The sequence below is a fragment of the Mesoplodon densirostris genome, chromosome 6 (assembly GCF_025265405.1).
Source record: "Mesoplodon densirostris isolate mMesDen1 chromosome 6, mMesDen1 primary haplotype, whole genome shotgun sequence".
NCBI classification, from domain to species: domain Eukaryota; kingdom Metazoa; phylum Chordata; class Mammalia; order Artiodactyla; family Ziphiidae; genus Mesoplodon; species Mesoplodon densirostris.
This window is the reverse complement of record NC_082666.1, coordinates 46,288,944-46,314,237: the sequence shown is the minus strand read 5'-3', so window position 1 is coordinate 46,314,237 and position 25,294 is coordinate 46,288,944. Positions and strand designations below refer to the sequence as shown.

The following is a 25,294-nucleotide window of genomic DNA, read 5'->3' as shown; positions in this document are numbered from 1 at the left end:
GGTCAGGATAGGGCTTCATCCAGCATGGACAAGAGTCTTGCACCTGAAATGTGATAGTTCACTAGCAGAGAGCTATTCCAGAATAGTACCATGTTTTACATATGTTACACGCTTAGATAAAACTGAAATGTTGGTGAAAGAATTATACTGTTTCTCTTTCTAGTATGTTTCTAGAACCTTTTACTATTATTTTATTTATTATTTTCATTCATTCATACAAGTATTATTGAGTACCTTCTATGTGTAGAGTTAGGAAATAAACAAGGTAAAATAAGTAAAATATATGATAGATAGACTTAAGTGGTGTGAAGAAAAGTAAGAGAGATAGGGAATGCTGAGGGAGTGGGTTACAGTTTTTTTTGTTTTTTGGGGTGAGGGGTGGGTTCCAGTTTTTAAAGTGTGGCCAGAGACTGCCTCATTGAGAAGACCACATTTTGAGTAAACACCTGAAGCGGGAGAGGGACTGAGCTGTGCAAATGTCTGGGGGACAGTATTCTAGGCAGAGGGAATAGCAAGTTGTAAAGACCTTCCCGCAGGAATCTGCCTTCCAGTTTAGGGCTGGGAAGGAGGCAGTGTCGTCTCAGAGTGGTGGCCTAGGGAAGGAGGAATCACAGATGAGGACCGGGAGGCAATGAAGGCCATTGTAAGGACTTTGGCTTTTATAAGCATGTGATGTAGGAACCATTGGCAAGTTCTGAGCAGAGGAGTGTATCATCTATTAATAATTTGCATTTTGGGCTTCCCTGGTGGTGCAGTGGTTGAGAGTCCACCTGTCAACGCAGGGGACACGGGTTCGTGCCCCGGTCCGGGAAGATCCCACATGCCGCGGAGCGGCTAGGCCCGTGAGCCATGGCCGCTGAGCCTGCGCGTCCGGAGCCTGTGCTCCACAATGGGAGAGGCCACAACAGTGAGAGGCCCGTGTACTGCAAAAATAAATAAATAAATAAATAAATAAATAAATAAATAATTTGCATTTTGACGAGCTCCCTCTGGCTGCTGTGGTGAGAATAGACTGAAGTAGGGAGACTAGTTAGGAGGCCATTGTAATAATCCAGGTGAGTGGATAGTGGCTTAGACCAGAGTGTTAGCAGCAGAGGTTGGATTCTGGATATATTTTGAAGGTAGAGCCAGCAGGGTTTGCCAACATACTGAACATGGGATGAAAGAGACAGCCTTTGGAAAGGCTGCAATTTGTAGACTATTCAAAGTTGACAGCTTTGTAAAGGCAGTAATTTGTAGACTATTCAAAGTGGACAGCTGTCACTACATAACTAAATGTATGTGCATCCTAGTGGTCAGATTTCACTGTGACTGGGCTTAGAAACATCACAATAGTTCTTCATTAACAAGCAATAAACTAATGAATAAGAGAAACAGTAAAATAAAAAGACAGTCTTCAGAGTAAAAATTGTAGTGTTCTCAGGTGGGTTCCGTACTTCGCTTACCTTTCTGTGTCCTTTAATTCTAACTCAGTTCTATTCTGGAATGGTCAATAGGCTTTTCTATAAAATACACCACAAGTGTAATTCTCACAGACTATTCCTCTGCCCTAATCAGCCTCATATATAGATGGCTCAAACTTAATCTCACTCTCTAATGAACTCTCTCTTACCTAACTTACCGCTCCAGAATCTTCCACATGTAGCATGTAACTGGTAGGAAATATAATTGACTCTGTTATTCAGAAATGTTAACCTATGCAGGGTAGGGTATCCCTACTTTTTAAGAAAGAATCTAAGTCTGATTCCTCGGCTTTTATAATAGAATTCAATTTTATGATGTGTTCATCTGTATCTAAAGCAGGTAGGTTTCCCTTTAATCAGTCACTTGCAGTATCTTTATTCTTTCTCCAGAGGGAAAGAGCTATCCCAGAAACTTTAGTAAAGCCTAAAACTTTCAAAGGAGAGAGGTTATGGAGCAGACTAGATGATACTCATTTATTCTTTCATCCATTCATTCAATAAATATTACTGAGCGTTTGGTATATGCCAGGCATTGGATATACTGCAGTGAGCAAGGCAGATGAGGCTCTGGTCCTGCCTCCCAGAGCTTACAGTCTTGATGTTGTGTATTTCTTTTGACTTTGAACTGGATAAACAGAAAGTAATCTTAGGGAGCTAATATTATGGAATGACTAAAATGTGAGCTTTTGAGTCAGATGGCGATGAGTTTGAATTTTGATTTTTAAATTTCTGGTTATATGATCTTAGGTAAGTGCTTTAACTACTTTGAGCCTCAGTTTCTTCATCTATAAAATGGTATCTCTATTATATCCTTGTTAAGAGAATTAAATATGTGTAAAGTGCTTTAGCACAACACTTGGCATGGTGTATTTAAGGTTAGTTGTTTTATTCTTATAACTTACTTGGACCTTATAACAAATAAAATAGTATTGTGAAATAAATGCTAAAAATATGGACTCAAAAAAAAAAACATACACACACACATACTCTCAGGTCTGGGTACACTTGGGATTTAGAAAGATTTTGCTGAGGTCGTATTTGAAGGAAAAGTCTGGAAGTGGGTGAAGGTACTGAAGAAAAAATCTGGGAGGATTCTTAGGATTTTATACACTGGTCTCTCTCATAGATGCTGAGCTTCTGGAGCCAGAGACTGTGTCTCCCTCCGTCTAGTAATCCTACCGTGGGGCTTGTGGTAGGCGTCAAGCCTGTCTTTCTTGAGTGAACAACTAAAGACTTTCAGGACATCTACTAGAACCATCTCACCACCATGGGTTGTTGGAACCTGTCTAGGCTTAGGTTTCTTGCACCTGACCACTGTAGCTTCACGAGCCCTTCCCTAACCTGAATCCATGAATGTGGTAGATGCAGAGCCTTCCAGATTGAGAGGGCAAGGCAAGGTGCTACAGCATGTTTCTCCTGTGAATGCTCAAGCCGTGTGTTACGAGGGGCGTTTGGCTATTCTGCTAGGATCCTGGGCAGTTTCTTGGGAATGTTTCCTCAATTGTGGGAATCCCTACCTGAATGTCTGCTTCCTAAGTCCTCTACCTCAGCATATTCCTGCCCCTTCCTGGCCTCAGACTCTGAACAGTCACCTTGCTCAGAATCAGACATCCCTTAAAATCTTTACATTTGAATTCTCCTCTCAAATGCCTTGCTGATCCTTGGTTGACTAAGGAATGTTTTTCTGTGTTTGAGTTTATCTGTTTTGTTTTTTAAACAGGTTCTTTAATTGAACAGCTAACCACAGAAAAATATGAGTGCATGGTGTGCTGTGAATTGGTTCGTGTCACAGCCCCAGTGTGGAGTTGTCAGAGCTGTTACCATGTGTTTCATTTGAACTGCATAAAGAAATGGGCAAGGTCTCCAGCGTCTCAAGCAGGTCAGTCGTTTCTCTCTTCTGAGTAGTTATTCTCACCCATTTGATATGTTCAGGTTTTTAACTTAGCTTTAAAAATACTACTTAATTCCTCTTGAGTGTTTTATCTGCAGGGAGAGTATGTTGCCCTGATGACATATTTTGGATGACCATTATTAAGCTATAAATCTTAAGCCAGCTAAGCATAACAAATTAAAATATACTTAGGGTACAACAAAATCAGTCACTTTTACTGAAAATGGTAGCTTTTATCCAAGGAGCAACTATAAAGAACGATTTTTTTTAAATTGGGGTATAGTTGATGTACAATATTATGTCAGTTTCGGGTGTACAACATAGTGATTCACCATTTTTAAAGGTTATATTCCATTTATAGTTATTATAAAATATTAGCTATACCCCTGTGTCATACTATACATCCTTGTAGCTTATTCATTAGAAAACATTTCTTGTATAGTTTGCTTTAGAAAATTTATAGAAATGTTTAATTTACCCTTAGGATTTTGAAGTTGCTTTGCCTTTAACAGATCTTCTCCATAGTATTTTGTGGGCTTTTCCCAAAGTATACTGGTATTTAGGGACAATGCAAATGTTATTTAAAATATGCTTTCTGAACTTTGGCTCTTCTAATTTAAGACATTTGAGTTTTCCTGCATGTACTCAAGTATTTTATCCTACTTTTTTTTTCAAACCAAGATTCAGATGTTTACTTTGATATTAAAAATAATAGAACACTGTCCCACAAAATGAAATGTTAATTTTATGAAGTGATGGAGGTGTTAACTAAGACTATGGTAATAATCATATTGTAATATATAAATTTATCAAATCAACATGTTGTATACCTTAAACTTACACAATGTTATATGTTAATTATATCTCAAGTTTAAAAAATGGAATGAAATGGATACCCACTGTATTCGCGGTATCTGAGGTCCTTATAAATATAAGCCTAAATGCAATATTTAAGCAAAGATTTCAGTATTGTGAATTTGTTTCTTAAATGTCTGATATCCTTAACATGGAAATTACTATTACTGCTTCAATATTATGGCTTTCCATAGATTTAAAAATTCTTAAATTACATGTGCTTCTGTAAGGAAATTATTTTGATTTCCTCTCATTTTTCTTGACAGACGGCCAGAGTGGTTGGAGGTGCCCTGCATGTCAGAATGTTTCTGCACATGTTCCTAATAACTATACTTGTTTCTGTGGTGAGTTTTTTTGCATACACTGGAGTCTCTTCCACTTTGCTTATTGTACCTCAGTTCCCAGCCCAGGAGAGGCGGTGTGCTGGGCATGTTTTAGAAGTCACTAATAAGACTTCAGAGCTACAGGAGTTTGTAAGACATCACATGCATGTGGTCTGTCACACAGCTAGAGTCACAGGCCGTTGTGTTCTTGGCAGACTGTTCTGGAGATGGGCCTTCTCGTCATGCCCACCAGGTCTCCTTGATCTTAGTTTAGATCAGAGTCGACCAGATGGCAGAGGTGGGTACAGACATGGGCTTCTTCTCATCTCTAATGGTAACAGCTTTGAAATTCTGGATTTGAGCAACATGAGTAAAGAGTAATGGTGAAGTGTACTTTATTTTAATCCAAGAAATCAGTCATTGTTCTTTATAATAAAGAGAGATTTTCTGTAAACCAGCATTGCAAACTATCCTTGTGCCCTCCCTCTTTATGGAATACTTCTTCCTGGTTTTGAATAGCTCAGTTCTTCCATGTGTTAGGAAAAAAACTTTTCATGATCCACGTGCTCATATCTGTTGCTAACCTATTTCCTGCGTGTCTTTTTTTTTTTCCCTCTTTCCTGCCTGTCTTTTAATGGGTAACCTTTACCATCTGGCTGTTGATTTTTCAGATTTTATTTCTTAACCATTTGTCTCCCTCCTTGAACCATTGCATTTTTATCTTTGTCCTCATTACCTCACTGAAACTTATTCAGAAATCATCAGTGACCCTTTCCTGACCAAATCCAGGGCTGATTTATAAATTCGTAACCTTTTTGTCCACACAGCATCCCTTAATGCTTTTGACGATTCACTTCTTGAAATGACTAGCTCCTTCTGTTTCTTTTCTACCTGCTCTCCTTACTTTTCTAACTAATTAGCTCATATTTCTCCTTTCCTGTTACTTAACTGCCGGCTTTCACCAAGAGTCAGTCACTGACCATCAACACTTCTAGACTCAATCTCTTTGTGAACTCAACTATCTACAGTGTTCTTCCCCTTCTTTTCGTTAAATCTCATCCACTGTGTCATTCAGGATCTGACCCCAACCATCCGCTTCCAAAGGAAGCGTCCCCTTTCTTATCTCCTCTCTCACTTTGGCCAGTCTTATCCAGAATCTGTTGGTCCTGTATGTTCTATTGCCAAAATCTGAGCCTTAATAGATACTGAATTAGTATTAGCTGAAGGAATGAATATTCTTGAATGTACTACTGGAAAGGCAGCATGAAACTGGAAGCAAGAGATAAATCGAAAATTGGACAAATAAGACCAATACCCAGACTTAATTACCTTATTTTTAAAGGATTTTTAAACATGAAGCATCATAATGAAATTTAAAATCTTGTTAAAGCCTTCACTGACAAGTTGGATATGAGACCCTAAGAAGGCAGAAGAATGTGGGGATGAAGGTCACGATGATCTGAGTGAGATGGAATGGTGTGAGAAGGCAAATAATGGCCTGATTTTACCTGAGGACTTTGCCCCACTCTTCTTTTCAAGGAGACCATTGGTCGGGAATTCCCTGGCAGTCCAGTGGTTACGACTCTGTGCTTTCACTGCCAAGGACCTGGGTTCAATCCCTGGTTGGGGAACTGAGATCCCACATTCTGCAAGCCATGCAACGCAGCTGAATTTAAAAAGGAGACCATTGGTTTAATATACTTTATTGAGAACTTATTTATATAACAGTTACCATGAAGAAGCAGAGAAGAATGAGACTATTTACTGACTTCCCAGAGCTTACAGTCTAAAATTTAAGACACAATTAACTTGCTGTTCTACTACAAAGTCTGTGGGAGATCTTTGGGGTGAGTTTGACATCTGGCTGGAGGATTAATAGCCTTCCTGAAGGAGGTAGAATTGAACCAGGCTTGAAAACTAGGTTTAACACCAGGAAGGCTTAGGATCTGCTGGGAGAAGAGGAAGTCATCCAGTTATGGAGCCCAAGGTCTATGAAGATGGAGGAGTGCGAGATGACTGGAAAGGTAGGGCTGACTTCTTCATGCCAGGCCTAGATATTGGGACTTCATTTGTCAGGTGGTGGGAAGCCACTGAGGGCATCAGTGTGTGTTTTTTTTGTTTGTTTTGGTCGTGCCGAGGCATGTGGGATCTTAGTTCCCCAACCAGGGATCAAACCTGGGCCCCCTCCAGTGGAAATGCAGAGTCCTAACCACTGGACTGCCAGGGAATTCCCTGATTCTTTATGAAGATTAGTCTGGTGGCAGTGAGTAGAGTATTTTGGGACCTAAACAGTTTGGGGACTTACAGTAACCCAGATGAAGAATAGTAAAAGTCTGCAATGGGTTTTAGAGTGGGATAGAAAGGAAGGGATATAAGATTTCAAAGGTAAACAGGAATTAACAGCAGTGGGAAAGGAAGGAACCTAAATGTGGCTCCAAAGTTTCATGCTTTTGGAAATGGTGATACCAAGAACAGAAAAGGTCAGGGCAAGTGAACCAGGTTTGGTGGGAACAGTGAGTTCAGTTGAAGTTGAAGTGTTGAGTTGGAGGAGTAAGACATCCAGTGGAAGATGTTTCTCCAGGGAGTTAGGAATGTTTGAAGAAAGATGAGGAATCAGGAATGATAGTCACAGGTGAGAGCAATAGATGCGATTCTAGTAGGTAAAAGGGTAATGGGTGAAAAGGAGTCTAATGCAGAACTCTGGCAGATGAAGGGAAAGAAACATCATTGAGAGTCAGGGAAAAGAGGTTGGGCCATTGAGAGATGGTAGGAGAAAACCTGGGCACCATATTGGAGCAAGAAAGCACAGAGGCAGGGGAGCTTTTCTAATAGTCTATAGAGATGAGGTTCTGGCCAGTAGAGAGGAACAGCAGGAGTAGAGGGGGAGGTGAGGTGTGAGATACACTGTGTAGGAAAATTGACAAGATTTGGCGACTAAATAGAATAGAGAAAAAAAAGAGGAGGACTCTAGTCTTTGAGTTTGTGCGACTCTGACAGTGATGGTGTCACTAACAGGGAACCCTGGAGAGGGTGGGATCTAAGAGGGAAGACGCTAACTTTGACTGTAGATGCACAGGCAATTGGAAGTGACTGTGAAACCCCAAGCACAGACGTTCAGCAGATGGTTGGACATGTAGGACTGAAACTGAGGATTCAGGGCAATGCAGAAAATGTAGATTTGGGACTCATAGGCCTTTAGATGTATTGAACCGCACAGCATGAATAAGATTTCTGAAAAGAGACAGACAGGAGAGAAAAGCAGAGGCCAAGGACTGGGAACAGGCTTCATTTAGGGTGTAAATTGCCCAAGTGAGGATGAATAGCTCAAGCGCAAGGAGGAGTCCTGCGCCTCCGTTTTACTCATCCTGCCCCTGCACTAAGTTCATGGAATAGGCTTACTAAAATTTGTGGAGTGACATTGATTATAAAATTATAACCCTAGAGGGAACCTTCCTCAACATAATAAAGGCTATATATAGCAAACCCACAGCCAGCAGCATCCTCAGTGGTGAAAAACTGAAACCATTTCCACTAAGATCAGGAACAAGACAAGGTTGCCCACTCTCACCACTGTTATTCAACATAGTTTTGGAAGTTTTAGCCACAGCAGTCAGAGAAGAAAAAGAAATAAAAGGAATCCAAATCAGAAAAGAAGAAGTAAAGCTGTGACTGTTTGCAAATGACATGATACTATACATAGAGAATCCTAAAGATGCTACCAGAAAACTGCTAGAGCTAATCAATGAATTTGGTAAAGTAGCAGGATACAAAAATTAATGCACAGAAATCTCTAGCATTCCTATACACTAATGATGAAAAAGTGAAATTAAGAAAACACTCCCATTTACCATTGCAACAAAAAGAATAAAATATCTAGGAATAAACCTACCTAAGGAGACAAAATACCTGTATGCCGAAAATTATAAGACACTGATGAAAGAAATTAAAGATGATACTGATACAAATAGATGGAGAGATATACCACGTTCTTGGATTGGAAGAATCAACATTGTGAAAATGACTCTACTACCAGAAGCAATTTACAGATTCAGTGCAATCCCTATCAAACTACCACTGGCATTTTTCACAGAACTAGAACAAAAAATTTCACAATTTGTATGGAAACACAAAAGACCCCGAATAGCCAAAGCAATCTTGAGAAAGAAAAACGGAGCTGGAGGAATCAGGCTCCCTGACTTCAGACTATACCACAAAGCTACAGTAATCAAGACAGTATGGTACTGGCACAAAAACAGAAATACAGATCAATGGAACAGGATAGAAAGCCCAGAGATAAACCCACGCAGATACGGTCACCTTATCTTTGATAAAGGAGGCAAGAATATACAGTGGAGAAAAGACAGCCTCTTCAATAAGTGGTGCTGGGAAAACTGGACAGGTACATGTAAAAGAATGAAATTAGAACACTCCCATACACAAAAATAAACTCAAAATGGATTAAAGACCTAAATGTAAGGCCAGACACTATCAAAATCTTAAAGGAAAACATAAGCAGAACACTGTATGACATAAATCACAGCAAGATCCTATTTGACCCACCTCCTAGAGAAATGGAAATAAAAACAAAAATAAACAAATGGGACCTAATGAAACTTAAAAGCTATGCAGAGCAAAGGAAACCATAAACAAGACGAAAAGACAACCCTCAGAATGGGAGAAAATATTTGCAAATGAAGCAACTGACAAAGGGTTAATCTCCAAAATTTACAAGCGGCTCATGCAGCTCAATATCAAAAAAAAACCCAATCCAAAAATGGGCAGAAGACCTAAATAGACATTTCTCCAAAGAAGATATACAGATTGCCAACAAACACATGAAAGAATGCTCAACATCATTAATCATTAGAGAAATGCAAATCAAAACTACAATGAGATATCATCTCACACCAGTCAGAATGGCCATCATCAAAAAATCTACAAACAATAAATGCTGGAGAGGGTGTGGAGAAAAGGGAACCCTCTTGCACTGTTGGTGGGAATGTAAATTGATACAGCCACTATGGAGAACAGTATGGAGGTTCCTTAAAAAACTAAAAGTAGGGCTTCCCTGGTGGCGCAGTGGTTGAGAGTCCGCCTGCCGATGCAGGGGACACAGGTTTGTGCCCCGGTCCGGGAGGATCCCGCATGCCGCGGAGCGGCTGGGCCTGTGAGCCATGGCCACTGAGCCTGCGCATCTGGAGCCTGTGCTCTGCAACAGGAGAGGCCACAACAATGAGAGGCCCGCGTACCGCAAAAAAAAAAAACAAAACCTAAAAATAGGGGCTTCCCTGGTGGCTCAGTGGTTAAGAATCCTCCTTCCAATGCAGGGGACACGGGTTCGAGCCCTGGCCCGGGCAGATCCTACATGCCTTGGAGCAACTAAGCCCGTGCGCCACAAGTACTGAAGTCCGCGTGCCGTGCTCTACAGTAAGAGAAGCCACTGCAATGAGAAGTCTGCGCGCCACAATGAAGACCCAACGCAGCCAAAAATAAAAATAAATTTATTTTTAAAAAAAATAGCACTAGCATATCACCCAGCAGTCCCACTACTGGGCATATACCCTGAGAAAACCATAATTCAAAAAGCATCATGTACCAAAATGTTCATTGCAGCTCTATTTACAATAGCCAGGACATAGAAGCAACCTAAGTGTCCATCAACAGATGAATGGATAAAGAAGATGTGGCACATATATACAATGGAATATTACTCAGCCATAAAAAGAAACGAAATTGAGTTATTTGTAGTGAGGTGGATGGACCTAGATAGAGTCTGTCATACAGAGTGAAGTAAGTCAGAAAGAGAAAACAAATACCGTATGCTAACACATATATATGGAATCTAAGAAAAAAAAAAAGGTCATGAAGAACCTAGGGGCAAGACGGGAATAAAGACACAGACCTACTAGAGAATGGACTTGAGGATATGGGGAGGGGGAAGGGTAAGCTGTGACAAAGTGAGAGAGTGGCATGGACATACATACACTACCAAATGTAAAGCAGATAGCTAGTGGGAAGCAGCCGCATAGCACAGGGAGATCAGCTCGGTGCTTTGTGACCACCTAGAGGGGTGGGGATAGAGGGGATAGGGAGGGTGGGAGGGAGATGCAAGAGGGAAGAGATATGGGAACATACGTATATGTATAACTGATTCACTTTGCTATAAAGCAGAAACTAACACACCATTGTAAAGCAGTTATACTCCAATAAAGATGTTAAAAATTATAACCCTTTTATGCCTATATTTTAACTTTACAATAGGTGAGTTCCTACTATACTGGGGGACTTATGTCCTTTAAATTTCTTACTGCCTCTCCCCTCCCCCCATTGCTCTCTTCCCTTATTCCCTCTTTCTGATCCTTACAGTAGATATTCCCATATCAATTCAAAGACCCATTTACAGAAAGCTTATCTTGTAGGTTTTGTTTAAATCTTAGATTAAATGTGTCTGTTAGTCAAAGTGGCATTTTCATCAGTAAAAATGACTATTTGTCTTTTCCAGATAATCCAGAATTTATCATACTCAGTGAAGTTTTTGATGAGTAGTATTACATTCACCTTCTTATTTTAGGACAATGTGTTTATTGAACTAACGAACACCATATTGATGTTTCATGCTGTCTGGCTACATTGTATTATTTCATCGAAGTCTAGGATGCAGTTGAAGTTTATACCATTGACTGTCTTCTTTGATATGTTTTAGGCAAGGTAAAGAATCCTGAATGGAGCAGAAATGAAATTCCACATAGTTGTGGTGAGGTCTGTAGAAAGAAACAGCCTGGCCAGGACTGCCCACATTCCTGTAACCTGTAAGTTGGAACACTAGACTCCTGGGGATTCCTGGTGAACACGCTTTGCTTGCGGCTCTCAGTACACATATCTGGTTAGCACGTAACAGGACTGGGTGAGGGACAGTGTGGTATCATTTACTGAGCACTTGCTTTGTGCCAAGTACTCTGCAAAAGTTGACTCGTTGAATCCTTACAACAGCCCAGTGATGTATAGATATTTATCATCTCCATTTTACAGATGAGGAGAGAAATGCACAATAATAAACAGTTGATCAGTTACAAATTTCTGTGGGCTTTGGCTTCAGACAAAGGTTTAATTCCTGGGTTTGTCTCTTAACAGTTATGTGATGTTGGACAAATTACTTCTCTGAGCCTCAGTTTCTGGACCTGTAAGATAATAATGATAGATAAAAAATAGTTACAGAGTTCTATGAATATTAAATTAATTAACACACTAAAGAGACTTGGTACAGAGCCTGGCACATGGTAAGTGGTCAAGAAATTGTAACACTTGCTTTTATTACCCAAATCTAAGAGAAGACAGACATCAGAGTGTTATACTTGCTTCCACTGGTACCTCGCTTCTATTGCATGGAGCAAGGGTTGGATCAGAGGTCTTGTGATCAAGATGTAGGGATGGTGCTGGGGAATATCATTGTGGGGAGAGCTATTCAGACTGAGCTGAACAGCATGGTCTGCCATCTGCTGGACAATCAGCCCTTCCTCTTCCTTTGACTGCTTCCATAGGTCAGAACTCAGGGACTCATCTGTTCCTTCCCTTAGTTGGCATTTTAGTAACTTCAGTAACAAGAAATTAATCCTACACATGAATTACCTTTAGGAAGCCTTCAGCAGAAGTGGGGCCCTGTCATGACTGTCAGAGAACACCACTGTGGTACAGATCAGGTGGTCAGTCATTTAAGAAGCACTTTAAAACACCAGTGCCCAGTCTCTGCCTCAGAGCAATTGAATCAGAATCTCCTGGGGTGGGTCTGAGCATTGTAGTCTTCTTCCAGGTGATTCTAGTATGTAGGCAGTGTTCTGAACCACTGCTCTGAAGGTTATGAGAACCTGGGGTTAAGTCCAGGCCTCAGGGATATTTGAAATAACCTGGAATCATCCACACTTGACCAGCAGTTTGTCTATCAGTCTAAAGTTATTTAAGGGCTTCCCTGGTGGCACAGTGGTTAAGAATCCGCCTGCCAATGCAGGGGACATGGGTTCAAGCCCTGGTCCGGGAAGATCCCACATGCCGTGGAGCAGCTAAGCCCATGTGCCACAATTACTGAGCCCACGTGCCACAGCTTCTGAAGCCCACGCACCTAGAGCCTGTGCTCTACAAGAGAAGCCACCTCAATGAGAAGCCCGTACACCACAATGAAGAGTAGCCCCCACTCACGGCAACTAGAGAAAGCCCACACGCAGCAACGAAGACCCAATGCAGCCAAAAATAAATAAAATAAATAAATTTATTTTTAAAAAGTTATTTAAATGTCCGGCCATGAAAATAGTTTCACCTGAAAGGGTTGAGGTATATCATGTGAAATATAACTGTTGAATAATGATACTCATCCTTAAAGAAGCATACTTAATCTTATGTCTCCTGTGGGTTCTGTCTGTCAAAATGGATCATCTTAGGAGACTGGGCACATGTTCCTGGATTGTTTTCAGTGTTTAAAGCTCATTTAAGAATTATTATAACTGATTTATTAGTCACATAAAAAATCCAACGAGACCACTTTATAGGCACACCTGATTTTTATAGCAAATTCTGTTACCCACCTGATTAATTACACTTGGCTCTGATTGGCTATTTTTTTAATTAATTTATTTTATTTTATTACTTAGTTTTGGCTGCGTTGGGTCTTCATTGCTGCCTGCGGGCTTTCTCTAGTTCTGGAGAGCAGTTGCTATTCTTCATTGTGGTGCGTGGGCTTCTCATTGCTGTGGCTTGTCTTTGTTGCAGAGCACAGGCTCTAGGCGTGCAGGCTTCAGTAGTTGTGGCACATGGGCTCAGTAGTTGCGGCTCGCCAGCTGTAGAGTGCAGGCTCAGTAGTTGTGGCGCACAGGCTTAGTTGCTCTGCGGCATGTGAAATCTTCCTGGACCAGGGCTCGAACCCATGTCCCCTGCATTTGCAGGCGGGTTCTTAACCACTGTGCCACCAGGGAAGTCCCCTCTGATTGGCTTTTAATTCCCAAAGGATTGTGATTTGCCATCACATAGGTGTCCCCCCGTCCCCCACCTCAAGTTCCCAAAATGTTTTAAGTAGTGATATTTCTATACAGGTGTGTTATTTACCAGGGGTGTCTGCTTCAAAGAGGGCAGTATTTATTTGAATTGGAATTTATTTCCATTTTGTTCATTTTTTCTTTGGTCTCTTTATAGCATAGCTCCTATAAAAAGCATTCTAGTCAGAGGCCTAATTCTGACCTATAGCAAAAATTAGGTACAGTTCTTTTCCATGAGTCCCTTTCCCCTTCGTTACTTACCAGCATGCCTCCCCTCACCCCAAGCAACCTTCTTTTCAATGTTCCCGTTGTTAGCCTATCACCTGGTTATCACTTTACCAGCTGATGAGAAAATGTCTGTACTTCTCATGGATCTAGCAGATTTAAGCTCTGTTACTTTGCTCAGGTTATGATCTTCTAAAGGACCCCATTGGCCATCCTGAGTGGCAGGATCTTTTTATCCCCACTCACTGTACTAAGTGGGCCGAGACCATATTTAGAAATGTTATCTTTGACTATCAGACCCAAATAAAACCAGTATTTTGACTTGGGCTTTACTTTTCTCGTTAAATATTCTAAGATGATACTGCTATCAATTCTTTCTATATAAAAACATTGTTGGTATCTTTGTTTAAATAGTTTAATCAACTTTAGACAAATACTAAAACATTTTGTAGGAAGTTTATTTGTTGCCATATTCATAGTAGGGCCCAGCTGGGGCAACTTTGTTTAAGTTTGGTTACATGGGTATGATTTATTCATCACAGCCTTTCTTTTTCAGTCTCTGCCATCCTGGACCTTGCCCACCCTGCCCTGCATTTATGACTAAAACATGTGAATGTGGACGGACCAGGTAAAGTTAGAATTGTACTCCGAAGAAGACTTCAGTTTCTACATTAATGGTTTATGTATGAATTTCTAAAATAAAAGATTAGTAGGTAGGTGCAAATAGTATTTATTTACTACCATTAATAAATGGTAGGTGTAAATAGTACTTTTCCATAAATAGTAATTTCCTGTGCTGCCTTAATCCTGCAATCTTATAGGTGAATAAGAAGTTATAAAATAGATTACCCATTTCAGATGCAATGCCAAGGTGACAGGGACTTTTTTCTTAACCTCTCTAGTGGGTGAAGGAACCAGGAATTGAACCCAGGCCTGCTAAGGTCCAGGAGGCAAGGGTCACTTATCTGTGCCTAGCATAGTATCTGGTGTCTAGGTTTTCAGTGAATATTGTTGAATGAAAGAATAAGTAGCCCCAGAGCCCACTCTCTTTTCATTACAATGCAAGTTCTCCTGCTTTATCAGTCAGTGCAAGGATCACTGATAGCTGCAGAGGTCCAGTTAAGACCACAAAATGATTTCTGAACCACAAGATGAGATGGGATAGTGCAGATTTTCAGTGATAAGCATTTTTTAAATGTTTACTGAACTTACAAGGGTAGCAGTGTGGGCTTACAGGGAGTCACATGCAAGGGGCTGTGGGTCAGAAAGCCCAGGTCAGATTTGGGCTCTGCCACTAACTAGTTGTTGACCTGGGCAAGTTGCTTCTTCTTGGTGAGCCTCATTTTTCTTATCATATGGTAGAAATAATAGTGTCTTCCTCAAGGGGTTGATGTTAGCTGTGACGCTGAGCACTGGAAACTGATCATCTATGTATGTAACAGTGACTTCTTAAAATAAAATATGTAGTTGAAGTGGGAGTAGGGGGATAGAATAAAACTTTTTGTGGGAGAGTAGACTCCAAGGTCTAAACCATTACCCTGGAAAGGAATCTGAAGATAATTGTCTAAGAGCAGCAGCCTCATATCCTTCTGTAGCGAATAAGTCGGCAAAATCAGGATGTTTATTAGAACAAAGCCAGGAATGATGTCCCCATCCTGAATCAAAGTACATACAGTATGTTCTTAAGTATCATAACTGCCTAAAATGCCAGAGTGCCAGGTCCCAGGAGAATGCCATTGTGCTTTCATTCCAAGAATGTTCATTACAACTACACCTCCCAACCTCCCTACCCACCTCTGTAAGATACTATGGGAGCTCCAGGCTCTTTCCCCTCCTGCATGCTGTTTCAACTCAGAGAAGAAATCACATTGTAACAAATACTTAGGCCCTCAGTTCCTCACTGGCCAGAAAATAGGGGAGAGAAAAAAGGCAGAATGGGAAATAAGGAAAGCAAAGGAGGAAAAAGAAGAAAGAGTGGAGAAGGGAAGAGGAATTGAGGAAATGATTGGAAGAGGGAAACAAAAAGTAGGGGAAACTGGGCAAAGAGAAAAGGTTTAGTAGGTTTTGGGGGAAGGTAAGTTTAGCTGTCAAATAGGACCTCAATATCCAACATTAGACTAATGCTGTCTTTACATCTATTTTTACAGGCACACAGTTCGCTGTGGTCAGGCCATGTCAGTCCACTGTTCTAACCCTTGTGAGAATGTTTTGAATTGTGGTCAGCACCACTGTGCTGAGCTGTGCCACGGGGGTCCATGCCAGCCTTGTCGGATCATACTGAACCAAGGTAAGTGGTGAGCACACCAGCCAGCAGTACTTGGGTACTTTTCTGGAACTGTCTTGATGACATGGATTTATTTCAAGCCTGTAGTCACAGAGACTCTATTAGGTCTGGTACCTTGGGTAGAGAGAACTGGAGATACATGAATGATTAGACGGTTTTTTGTTTTGGGGGGATTTTTCTGCCACACCTTGCAGCATGTGGGATCTTAGTTCCCCTACCAGGGATCGAATCCACGCCCCCTGCAGTGGAAGCGCAGAGTCTTTAACCACTGGACCTCCAGGGAACTCCCTAGGTGGTGTTCATTATTTTGGTTACATAATACCAGTATAGGTCATTGTCCTATAAAATTTGGATGGTAGATTTTTTTAATGCTGTTTAAAAGTAACTGCTTGTGAAATTTTTTTGCAGTAATTACTTGAAAAAGACCCAGAAAGGCCAAAGTGATCTTGAAGAGGAACAGTTGAAAGACCTGATTTTAAGACCTACAAAGTTACAGTAATTGTGACATTGTGGTTATTGGTGTAAAGGTAGACTAGATCAATGGGAGACTATTATAGAGTCCAGAAATAGACATCAATATATATAGTCAGTTGATTTTCAACCAAGATATTAAGTTAATTCAGTGGAAAAAGGAGTCATTTTACAAATGGTCCTAGAACAGCTGGATGTATATATGGGAAAAAAGTGACCCCCAACCCCTGTCTCACTCTTTACACAGAAATTAATACTGTATGGGTCATGGGCTTAAATGTAAAACCCAGAAACATAGTTTCCGGACGAAAGTATAAGAGAATATTTTCATGACTTTGGGATCAGGCAAAGATTTCATAGAGCAGCAAAAGTACTAACCGTAAAAGAAAATAATTGATAAATTGAATTTTATCACATTAAGAAAATGAATTGATAAATCACAGACTGTATCCAGAATATTTAAAGTACTCCTACCAAAGAAAAAAAGAAAAAGATAAAGTACTCCTACAAATCAACAAAAAAAGACAAACAACTCACACAGTGAGCAAAAGACTTGAACAGGCACTTCACAAAAGAAATATGTTAATGGCCAATAAACACATGAAAGGTGCTTAACACCTTTAAACACTAGGAAAATGTAAATTAAAACCACAATAAGGGTAGAATAAAACAACCACTTTAGAAAACAGTCCAAAGGAGTTCCCTCGTGACCTAATGGTTAGGATTCTGGGCTTTCACGGCCATGGCTCAGGTTCAGTCCCTGGTCAGAGAATTGAGATACCACAAGCCACGTGGTGTGGCCAAAAAAGAAAAAGAAAAACTGTCCAGTAGTTCCTTTAAAGGTTAAACATAGAATTACCATGTGATCCAGCAATTCAACTCCTTGGCATATACCCAAGAGAAATGAAAATATATGTCTATACAGAACTTGTAAATATATGTTCATAGCAGCATTTTTCATAATAGTCAAAATGTGTCAACAATACAAATTCCTATCAACTGATGAATGGAATAAATGTGATATGTCCATAAAAGGAATATTATTCAGCCATGCAAAGGAATGAAGTATTGATACATGCTATGAAGTGAATGAACCTCCAAAACATTATACTAAGTGAAAGAAGTGAGTCTCAGAGGACCACATATTGTGTAGTTCCTCTGTTTGTATGACTGCCTCTAATCTTCAGGGATCCTGAGCTACTATGTATTGGTTATATAGTTTTATTTTATTAGATTTTACTTTGGTGTGATGCTGTTGATCTGTGCTTGCACTTAAAGCAAGAAATACCCCAATGAAATGTTTTGTGCTGTGCACTATAAGGATTTTATATAGGGAATTGTGCCGTATACTATTCAGTATTCTGTTTATGGGTCCTCTTGGAAGAAAGTCTTGTCTGGTCTTGGTTCCAAGAATAGTTGTTTTTCCTCACAGACTATATCTTAGGAAGCTGGTATAACTGACCTAATGTTCATCTTTATAGTGTGTACTTTTTAGCTGTGATTCATTCTCTATCCTTACCATTGTTTTTCTTTTTCTTTTCACATCTTTTAATTTACGTTCTCTAGATATATCTCATATATCCTTATATGCTGCCTCAAATCCATTTTGAGATAAGGCAGGAGTTAAGTATATATTGACAGTTTGGTTTTAGCAGTGTAGATTGTAGTGTGGGAGAGTCCCTTTGATTTGGACCATTTTTAGCTCTTGATACATATTGGGCTGAATCACACTTTTTTTCAGATTTGTATGGATCCCAGTCTCTTCCTTTTTGTTTTTGTGTATGTAGCTGATTTTTCAAACCCAGTTGAAGACTTTTTGTTTGTCCATATTAAATATCTAGCAAAGCATTTGGGCCATCAGTGTAGTTTATTTATCTTCTTGAATTGTAATTCTCCTAAGATCGCTTTCAGCCTTATCTGGAGATTTAATAAGCATTCCTTCTGGGTCTTCATTCATGTGTTGATAAAAATGCTGAACAGGTTCAGGCTGGCAACAGAGACCTTTCTGCAGACTGTCTTTGGTTCCTTAATACTCTTTAACCAGCAGTGACTCCACCCAACTCTTCTGTCATCAGCTCATATTTCTGTCTCTTGTGCCTAAGCATAGTAGAGTTTTTAGTGTTGTACTCAGATTATTTCCTGATTGATCAGGGGCTCTACTTTTGTTTTTATTGTCACAATTTTCTTATCTTTTCTTTTCTTTCTTTCTTTTTTTTTGAGATCTACATGCTTAAATTTTTTTTATTAAAGTATAGTTGATTTACAGTGTTGTGTTAATTTCTGCCGTACAACAAAGTAACTCAGTTTTACATATATATACATTCTTTTTTATATTTTCCATTATGGTTTATCCCAGGACATTGAGTATAGTTCCCTGTGCTATATAGTAGGACCTGTTGTCCATCCATTCTATATGTAACAGTTTACATCTACTAACCCTAAACTCCCAGTCCATCCCTCCCCCAGCCCCCCTTTCTTGGCAACCACAAAACAAGTCTGTTCTCTATGTGTGTGAGTCTGTTTCTGTTTTATAGATAAGTTCATTTGCGTCGTATTTTATTTTATTTTAATTTAATTTAATTTTATTTTTGGCGGCATTGGGTCTTCATTGCTATGTGCAGGCTTTCTCTAGTTGCGGTGAGTGGGGGCTACTCTTCGTTGCGGTGCTTGGGCTCTAGGCACACGGGCTTCAGTAGTTGTGGCTTGCAGGCCCTAGAGCGCAGGCTCAGTAGTTGTGGCACACAGGCTTAGTTGCTCCACGGCATGTGGGATCTTCCCGGACAAGGGCTTGAACCCATTTCTCCTGCATTGGCAGGTGGATTCTTAACCACTGCACCACTAGGGAAGCCCTGTATCACATTTTAGATTCCACATATAAGTGGTATCATATGGTATTTGTCTTTCTGTTTCTGATTTCACTTAGTATGATAATCTCTAGTTGCATCCACGTTGTTGCAAATGACATTATTTTGTTCTTTTTTATGGCTGAGTAGTATTCCATTGTATATATGTACCACATCTTTATCCATTCATCTGTGGATGGACATTTAGGTTGTTTCCATGTCTTGGCTATTGTGAATAGTGCTACTGTGAACATAGGGGTGCGTGTATCTTTTTGAATTATAGTTTTGTCCAGATATATGCCCAGGAATGGGATTGCTGGATCATATGGTAATTCTATTTTTAGGTTTCTGAGGAACCTCCATACTGTTTTCCATAGTGGCTGTACCAATTACATTCCCACCAACAGTATGAGAGAGTTCCCTTTTCTCCACACCCTCTCCAGCATTTGTTACTTGCAGACTTTTTGCCTCTAGGTATTTTTTAGTTTGCTTTTTGATTTCCTCGTTAACCCATTGATTTTTTAGTAGCATGTTGTTTAGTCTTCATGTAATCGTTTTTTTCTCATTTCTTTTCCCTTGGTTGATTTCTAGTTTCATGCCATTGTGGTCAGAGAAGATGCTTGAAATCGTTTCTGTACTCTTAAATTTATTGAGGTTTGTTTTGTGCCTTAGTATGTGGTCAATCCTAGAGAATGTTCCATGTGTACTTGAAAAGAATGTTATTGTCACAGTTTTCTGACCCTTGATTCTTTGGTTCACAGCTATCCTATGTCTCTGAAAAAAAGCCTCTGTTCTATTTGAGCAGAAACTTAGCAAGGAAAAGCCTGCTTGCAGAAGCTCTCAGTTGCTAGGGTTTGTTTACCAATTTGTTGATTCTACCAATATTGTATTTCCTGCACCTATATTAATTCTTCTAATAAGTCTTTATTGATAATGAGTTTTAGAACAGGGGATGGAACTGCACATGTATTTACTAGAAGAGTAAATGTATATTTTAAAAATCAAGTCTTGGTTAATGTCTTTATTGACAGAAAGTTTTCATTATAAACTGAAAATGTAAAGTGGCCCTTATCAGAAAAAATATCTAAGTTGATGAAAATTAGTCCTTACCAGACTTTGTTACATATTAGTCAGAAAGTTTTTTTTTTTAGTTTGCTTTAGAAACTAACTCCTTAGTATAACACATACTTATTGCTGATCTCAAGAAATAAAGTAACCCGTTATTTCTTCAACCCATAGAAAAATCTATAGATGTTAGACTGGGTTCTCTATGCAGTAAATAAAAGTCTCAAGTTATTTGAAACACTTTTTACTCATTGTCAGTACTCACACATGATTACTTCAAATTTAACAATAGGATACAAATTAATAAGGATTTTATATTGTGCCTATTTTTAAATTTCTTTTTAGCATCAGAGACTTTTTCCAAGCATTTTATGTGAACCTCAAGATATGAAGTATTAAATATATGCTGCTTGATTGAAATGATGATGGAATCCAGTTATCAACTCCTCCATAACTACCACCAGTTTAGCTTCCATCTCCTGCAACATCTCCACAGGACCCCAGAAAGCCTCACAATCCATGGTTTTCAACCATGGCCTTATGGACCAGAGAGTAGTCTTTTACTTTAAAGGATTGCTTCACTTTAATGCTCATGTTGAGGTGTGCTGCAGGGGCACCATGAGATGTGGACAGAGTCTAACAAGGCCTTTTTAATTCTTTTCCTGTGGTGAAGCTCTTAAGTGGGGCTTAGAACTGCTGTATAAGCCACTTCTATTTCTGTATCAGGTCTAATCAACACTAGTGAATAGCATTTTGTGTTCTCTTATAGATTGTTTAGAATATTTTAAGCACCTGTACAGATTACTAATCTTTTGTTTCTGAAATTATGTCCTCAAGTATGCTACTGTGGCAGCACCTCCCGAGACGTGTTATGTGGAACAGACGTAGGAAAGTCTGATGGATTTGGGGACTTTGGCTGTTTAAAGATATGTGGCAAGTAAGGTTTGATGTTTTCCTCAGTTAGAATAAAGCTGTATTTTATGCAACAATTATGTAATAGTCTGTTGTTTTTCTTAACAGGGACTTGAAATGTGGGAACCACATGTGTTCACAGGTGTGCCACCCTCAGCCCTGCCAGCCATGCCCACGGCTCCCCCATCTGGTGCGCTGTTGCCCTTGTGGGCAAACCCCACTCAGCCAATTGCTAGAACTTGGAAGTAGCAGTCGGAAAACATGCATGGATCCTGTCCCTTCATGTGGAAAAGTGTGCGGCAAGCCTCTGCCTTGTGGTTCCTTAGGTAATTAGTAGGCATAAAGTTGTCTTTAAAAATATGAATATAAATTTTTGGCAGCAATGGCTACTTAAACAAAATAGTACCTAATTCCAGTTACAATATCAGAGGTTTTCCTAAATATTATGATCAAATTTGTGTGGGTACTTTTTCTTTCCTCCTCAGATTATACTTCTGAAAAGTCACATTTGCCCAAACGATCTCTCTTTCTAATTTGGGTATTTTATTGCCGACTCAGGACAGTTGTGGTTAGATACTATTCTGTGGGGGAGTGGGCATTGGGGTGTTTATGATTTCTCTTAGCAACCTACACTAGTATGAATGCCAGGTATCGTTTTATTAATTTAGGGTTCAATAAGTGTTTAGAAGCATTTTCATATAATAGAAACATCTTAAAATAACGGGGTGAGGTGTTTAAGAACTGAAATTTTCAGTACACTTAAACTTCATTCATTTGAACCACTCAAGAAATGTCTTTCTCTACAGCTAGGTTTCCCATATAGCTGAGGATAACACCTCCTGAGCATCCTTTTGGAGGGACATTTTTCTAAAATTTACATTCCCTTCTTTCTTTAAACAGAGAATACTGAAGATAATTTCTTTCCCCTTATTTGACCCAGAGTCATCATTTCCCTGAAACTCAGTTATTGTATTATGCTGAGTACACTGATTCCCTCTGGGCTTGCTGAGGTTTCTCAGGCGATTTCCCCATAGCAGTGTACAGTTTGAATTGTTTTATTTATTTGTTAAAGCTTTTGGTTGTTTATTTTCTTATGAATGCTTTCAGTATGCCTATGTGCCTACCTTTAGTCACTTTCCCTTTCTTGTGACTTGGGGCTTCTGATTACTTGGATATAGAAACCAGAAAACGTTTGTTGGGATTAGCTATAAAGTAATAGTCTGAGCTTCTGACAGAGACTTTTTGAGGCAGTCCTTGGGATATGGATATGTACAGTTTTGCAGTGACTTGGCAGTTTCTTTCCTGAGTGAGTGTTCAAAGGCTGTGTGTTTAGAAAAATGAAATTGGGCAAGTGAGTCTGAATAAGAGATGTGTTCCTATAACTAACTGTGATAAAGATAGAATCTTTAGGTTTGGTTTGCATTTTTCCAAATAGAGAGATTTCACATTTCTTCCAAGTACCAGTAGGAGTACCCTACCTAATTCCTTTTCTCAATCTGACTTTAAAATTATGTATAGAGAAGAAATGCCCTCTTCTCATATTTTAATACATTTCAAACTCATCAGGAAAATCAGTTGTCTGTTGCTTCTCTGTGTCTACTGTGAAAATGTATCTTCAGATAAGCCCTGTGAAATAGAGATCAGATGACTTTCAAATCAAGAAGGATGGTAAAGTTCTTCCCTTTTCAGAAAGCACATGGGTCAGTTCTGTAAGAATTTCATATATAATGACCAGAAATCCTACCCAGAGGCTAAGGTAGCTTGTTGGCATTGACAGAAAGAGGAAATGTGAAATAGTTAATACAAAGAGACTTGAGCAAGAGAAGGACAGTAATTGTCAGTATGAACAGACCTGGGGGTGGGACAAGACCAGCTCAAGGGACTCAAGAGTAACTGCTATACCTCAGCAGAGTTTTAAACATGGAACACTTTTAAGGAACTAAGGTGAGTTGGATTGAGAATCTCAAAGAAAAGCCCATGGCTAGTGGTAACAGTGGCTCTCATGTTTATTCAGACCTCGCTTATCTATAGAAAGCTTGTTAGGTCTTAGTATCTCACCCAGTAGGAAATTTCCGTCCTAGACACATAGCTTTAGTACAAAAGACTACTGCTTTCAGGATGGTAGCATGAGGGGCAAAACAAGCAAAGCTGGGGAAAACTATAAAAAAGCAACCATTTAAAGTCTCTGGAAATTGTCCTATGGGCATACATCAAATGAAGAAATTTTTATTGAAGAAAATCTACTAAAGCTCAGTAAGAACAGCAAGAGTGTGTGTCATTTGAATCACAACCTACTTTCTCCTTCCCCACCCCTTCCCAGCTCAGCTCAACAAAAGCTCCACTCAGGATGGGTGTGCCCAAGAAATTGGAGCTTCATCTACCCTCAGCTCCCAGTCTAGGGTTACTTGCTAGGAGGAGTGGACCACCAGCTTTTCTCACCCCTCCTCCCCCCATCCCCACCAACTCCAAGTTGAAAAGGCTAAATTTCTGGTAATCACAGCTGACAGGTTGGGGACTCCCTTCCTCTGCACAGCCCACCCATAGATTGGAGGCTCTACTCTAGTCACAAGAGGTAGGAGTACTGGGGCCTCAGTCACCCTCACCCCAGCTCACTTGTAGGAGAGAGGTTTCACAGTGAGATAAGCAAGCTAAGAAAACTAGAGGGTGCTATCTCACCCAGCACCCATAGTAGTGACTGAATGACAGGGTGGGGGGAGAAGCAGTCCATAAGGAAAGAGTTCCAAAATATTCCCCAAAGGAACTGACTTTAATTTGAAAGAGAGTGTGGGGAAGTTCAGACCTAAGGGCCCTTTAGAAAACAATAGCTCCTCTTAATTAAGAGCAACGAGCTAAACTATAGGCCAACTGGTTCACCAGAGAGACCCAGGGAAGGAGATAACTAAGAGGAACCATCCTGGGGTCAGAACAAACCTCACAGATTTGCCTCAAAGACCACCTCTGCCCAAATTTTATTGGATCAGACTGCTGAGCAGTTTATGCCCCAGGACATTGTTGAAAATAATAGAGCAATCAGCCAGCAATTAGTGGAGCCTCAGGACTGAGTGTAATACCAAATGAGGCAGACAGCTTAACCAGAGAGGTCAGGGAAAGAGACAGTCAGAGAGCCCTGCTAAAACCATTGTCATCCCAGGGTGACCGTGCACATGCCCAAGGCTGTGCCATCTAAAGAACAACACCAGTGGCTTCATACTGTAATAGAAATAGACTTCACTAAAATAGCTTAGCTAAGTCACAAAACAAATAAACAAGTAGACAACAACAACAAAAAACAAGCTGTGGAAAGAGGAAGCAGGATCCAGAGTGGCTGCAAACAATATATTACCAAAAATGTTCAGTTTCCAACAAAAGACTACAAAGTATGCAAACAGGAAAAAAAAAAAACCCACAGGTAACAGTAACTTTCTGTTTCAGTTTTCTGTGAGAGTGACCAATGTCAAATTTAACAGAGACTTCAAGGTAGCCGTTACGAATATATTCAAAGAACTAAAGGAAACCATGCCTGAAGAGGTAAAGGAAGGAAGGTATAAAGGCAATGTTTCATCAAATAGAGAATATCAGTAAAGAGATAGAAATTATAAAAAAGAACCAAATGGAAAATCTGGAGTTTTCCAGTAATTAAAATTTTAAATTCATTAAAGGGACTCAACAGTAAGTTTGAGCTGGCAGAAGAAAGGATCAATAAATGTGAAGATAGATCTATAGAGGTTATATAATTCAAAGAACATAGAGAAGATGAAGTGAATAAAAATGAACAGCACCTCAAGAGAAATGTGGGACACCTTTCAGCACACAAACATGTGTAATGGGAACACCAGGAGAGGAGAAAGGAGCAGACAAATATTCAAAGAAATAATGGTGGGAAACTTCAGATTTATTGAAAGACATTCATCTACACATCCAAGAAACTCAACAAACTCCAGT

The 25,294-nt window shown here is 39.8% G+C and overlaps 1 protein-coding gene across 4 annotated transcripts in view; it reads left to right on the top strand.

Moving 5' to 3' along the window:
* NFX1 (nuclear transcription factor, X-box binding 1) overlaps positions 1–25,294 on the top strand; it is a 79,841-nt gene that overhangs the window by 17,716 nt on the left and 36,831 nt on the right. For all 4 annotated transcript variants that reach the window (XM_060101822.1, XM_060101823.1, XM_060101821.1 and 1 more), the window contains exons 3-9: positions 3,184–3,342; positions 4,476–4,553; positions 11,236–11,341; positions 14,334–14,405; positions 15,925–16,064; positions 21,278–21,377; positions 21,461–21,678. In XM_060101822.1, coding sequence (XP_059957805.1) covers positions 3,184–3,342; positions 4,476–4,553; positions 11,236–11,341; positions 14,334–14,405; positions 15,925–16,064; positions 21,278–21,377; positions 21,461–21,678 — 873 coding nt within the window. The remainder of the gene's footprint in view (positions 1–3,183; positions 3,343–4,475; positions 4,554–11,235; positions 11,342–14,333; positions 14,406–15,924; positions 16,065–21,277; positions 21,378–21,460; positions 21,679–25,294) is intronic.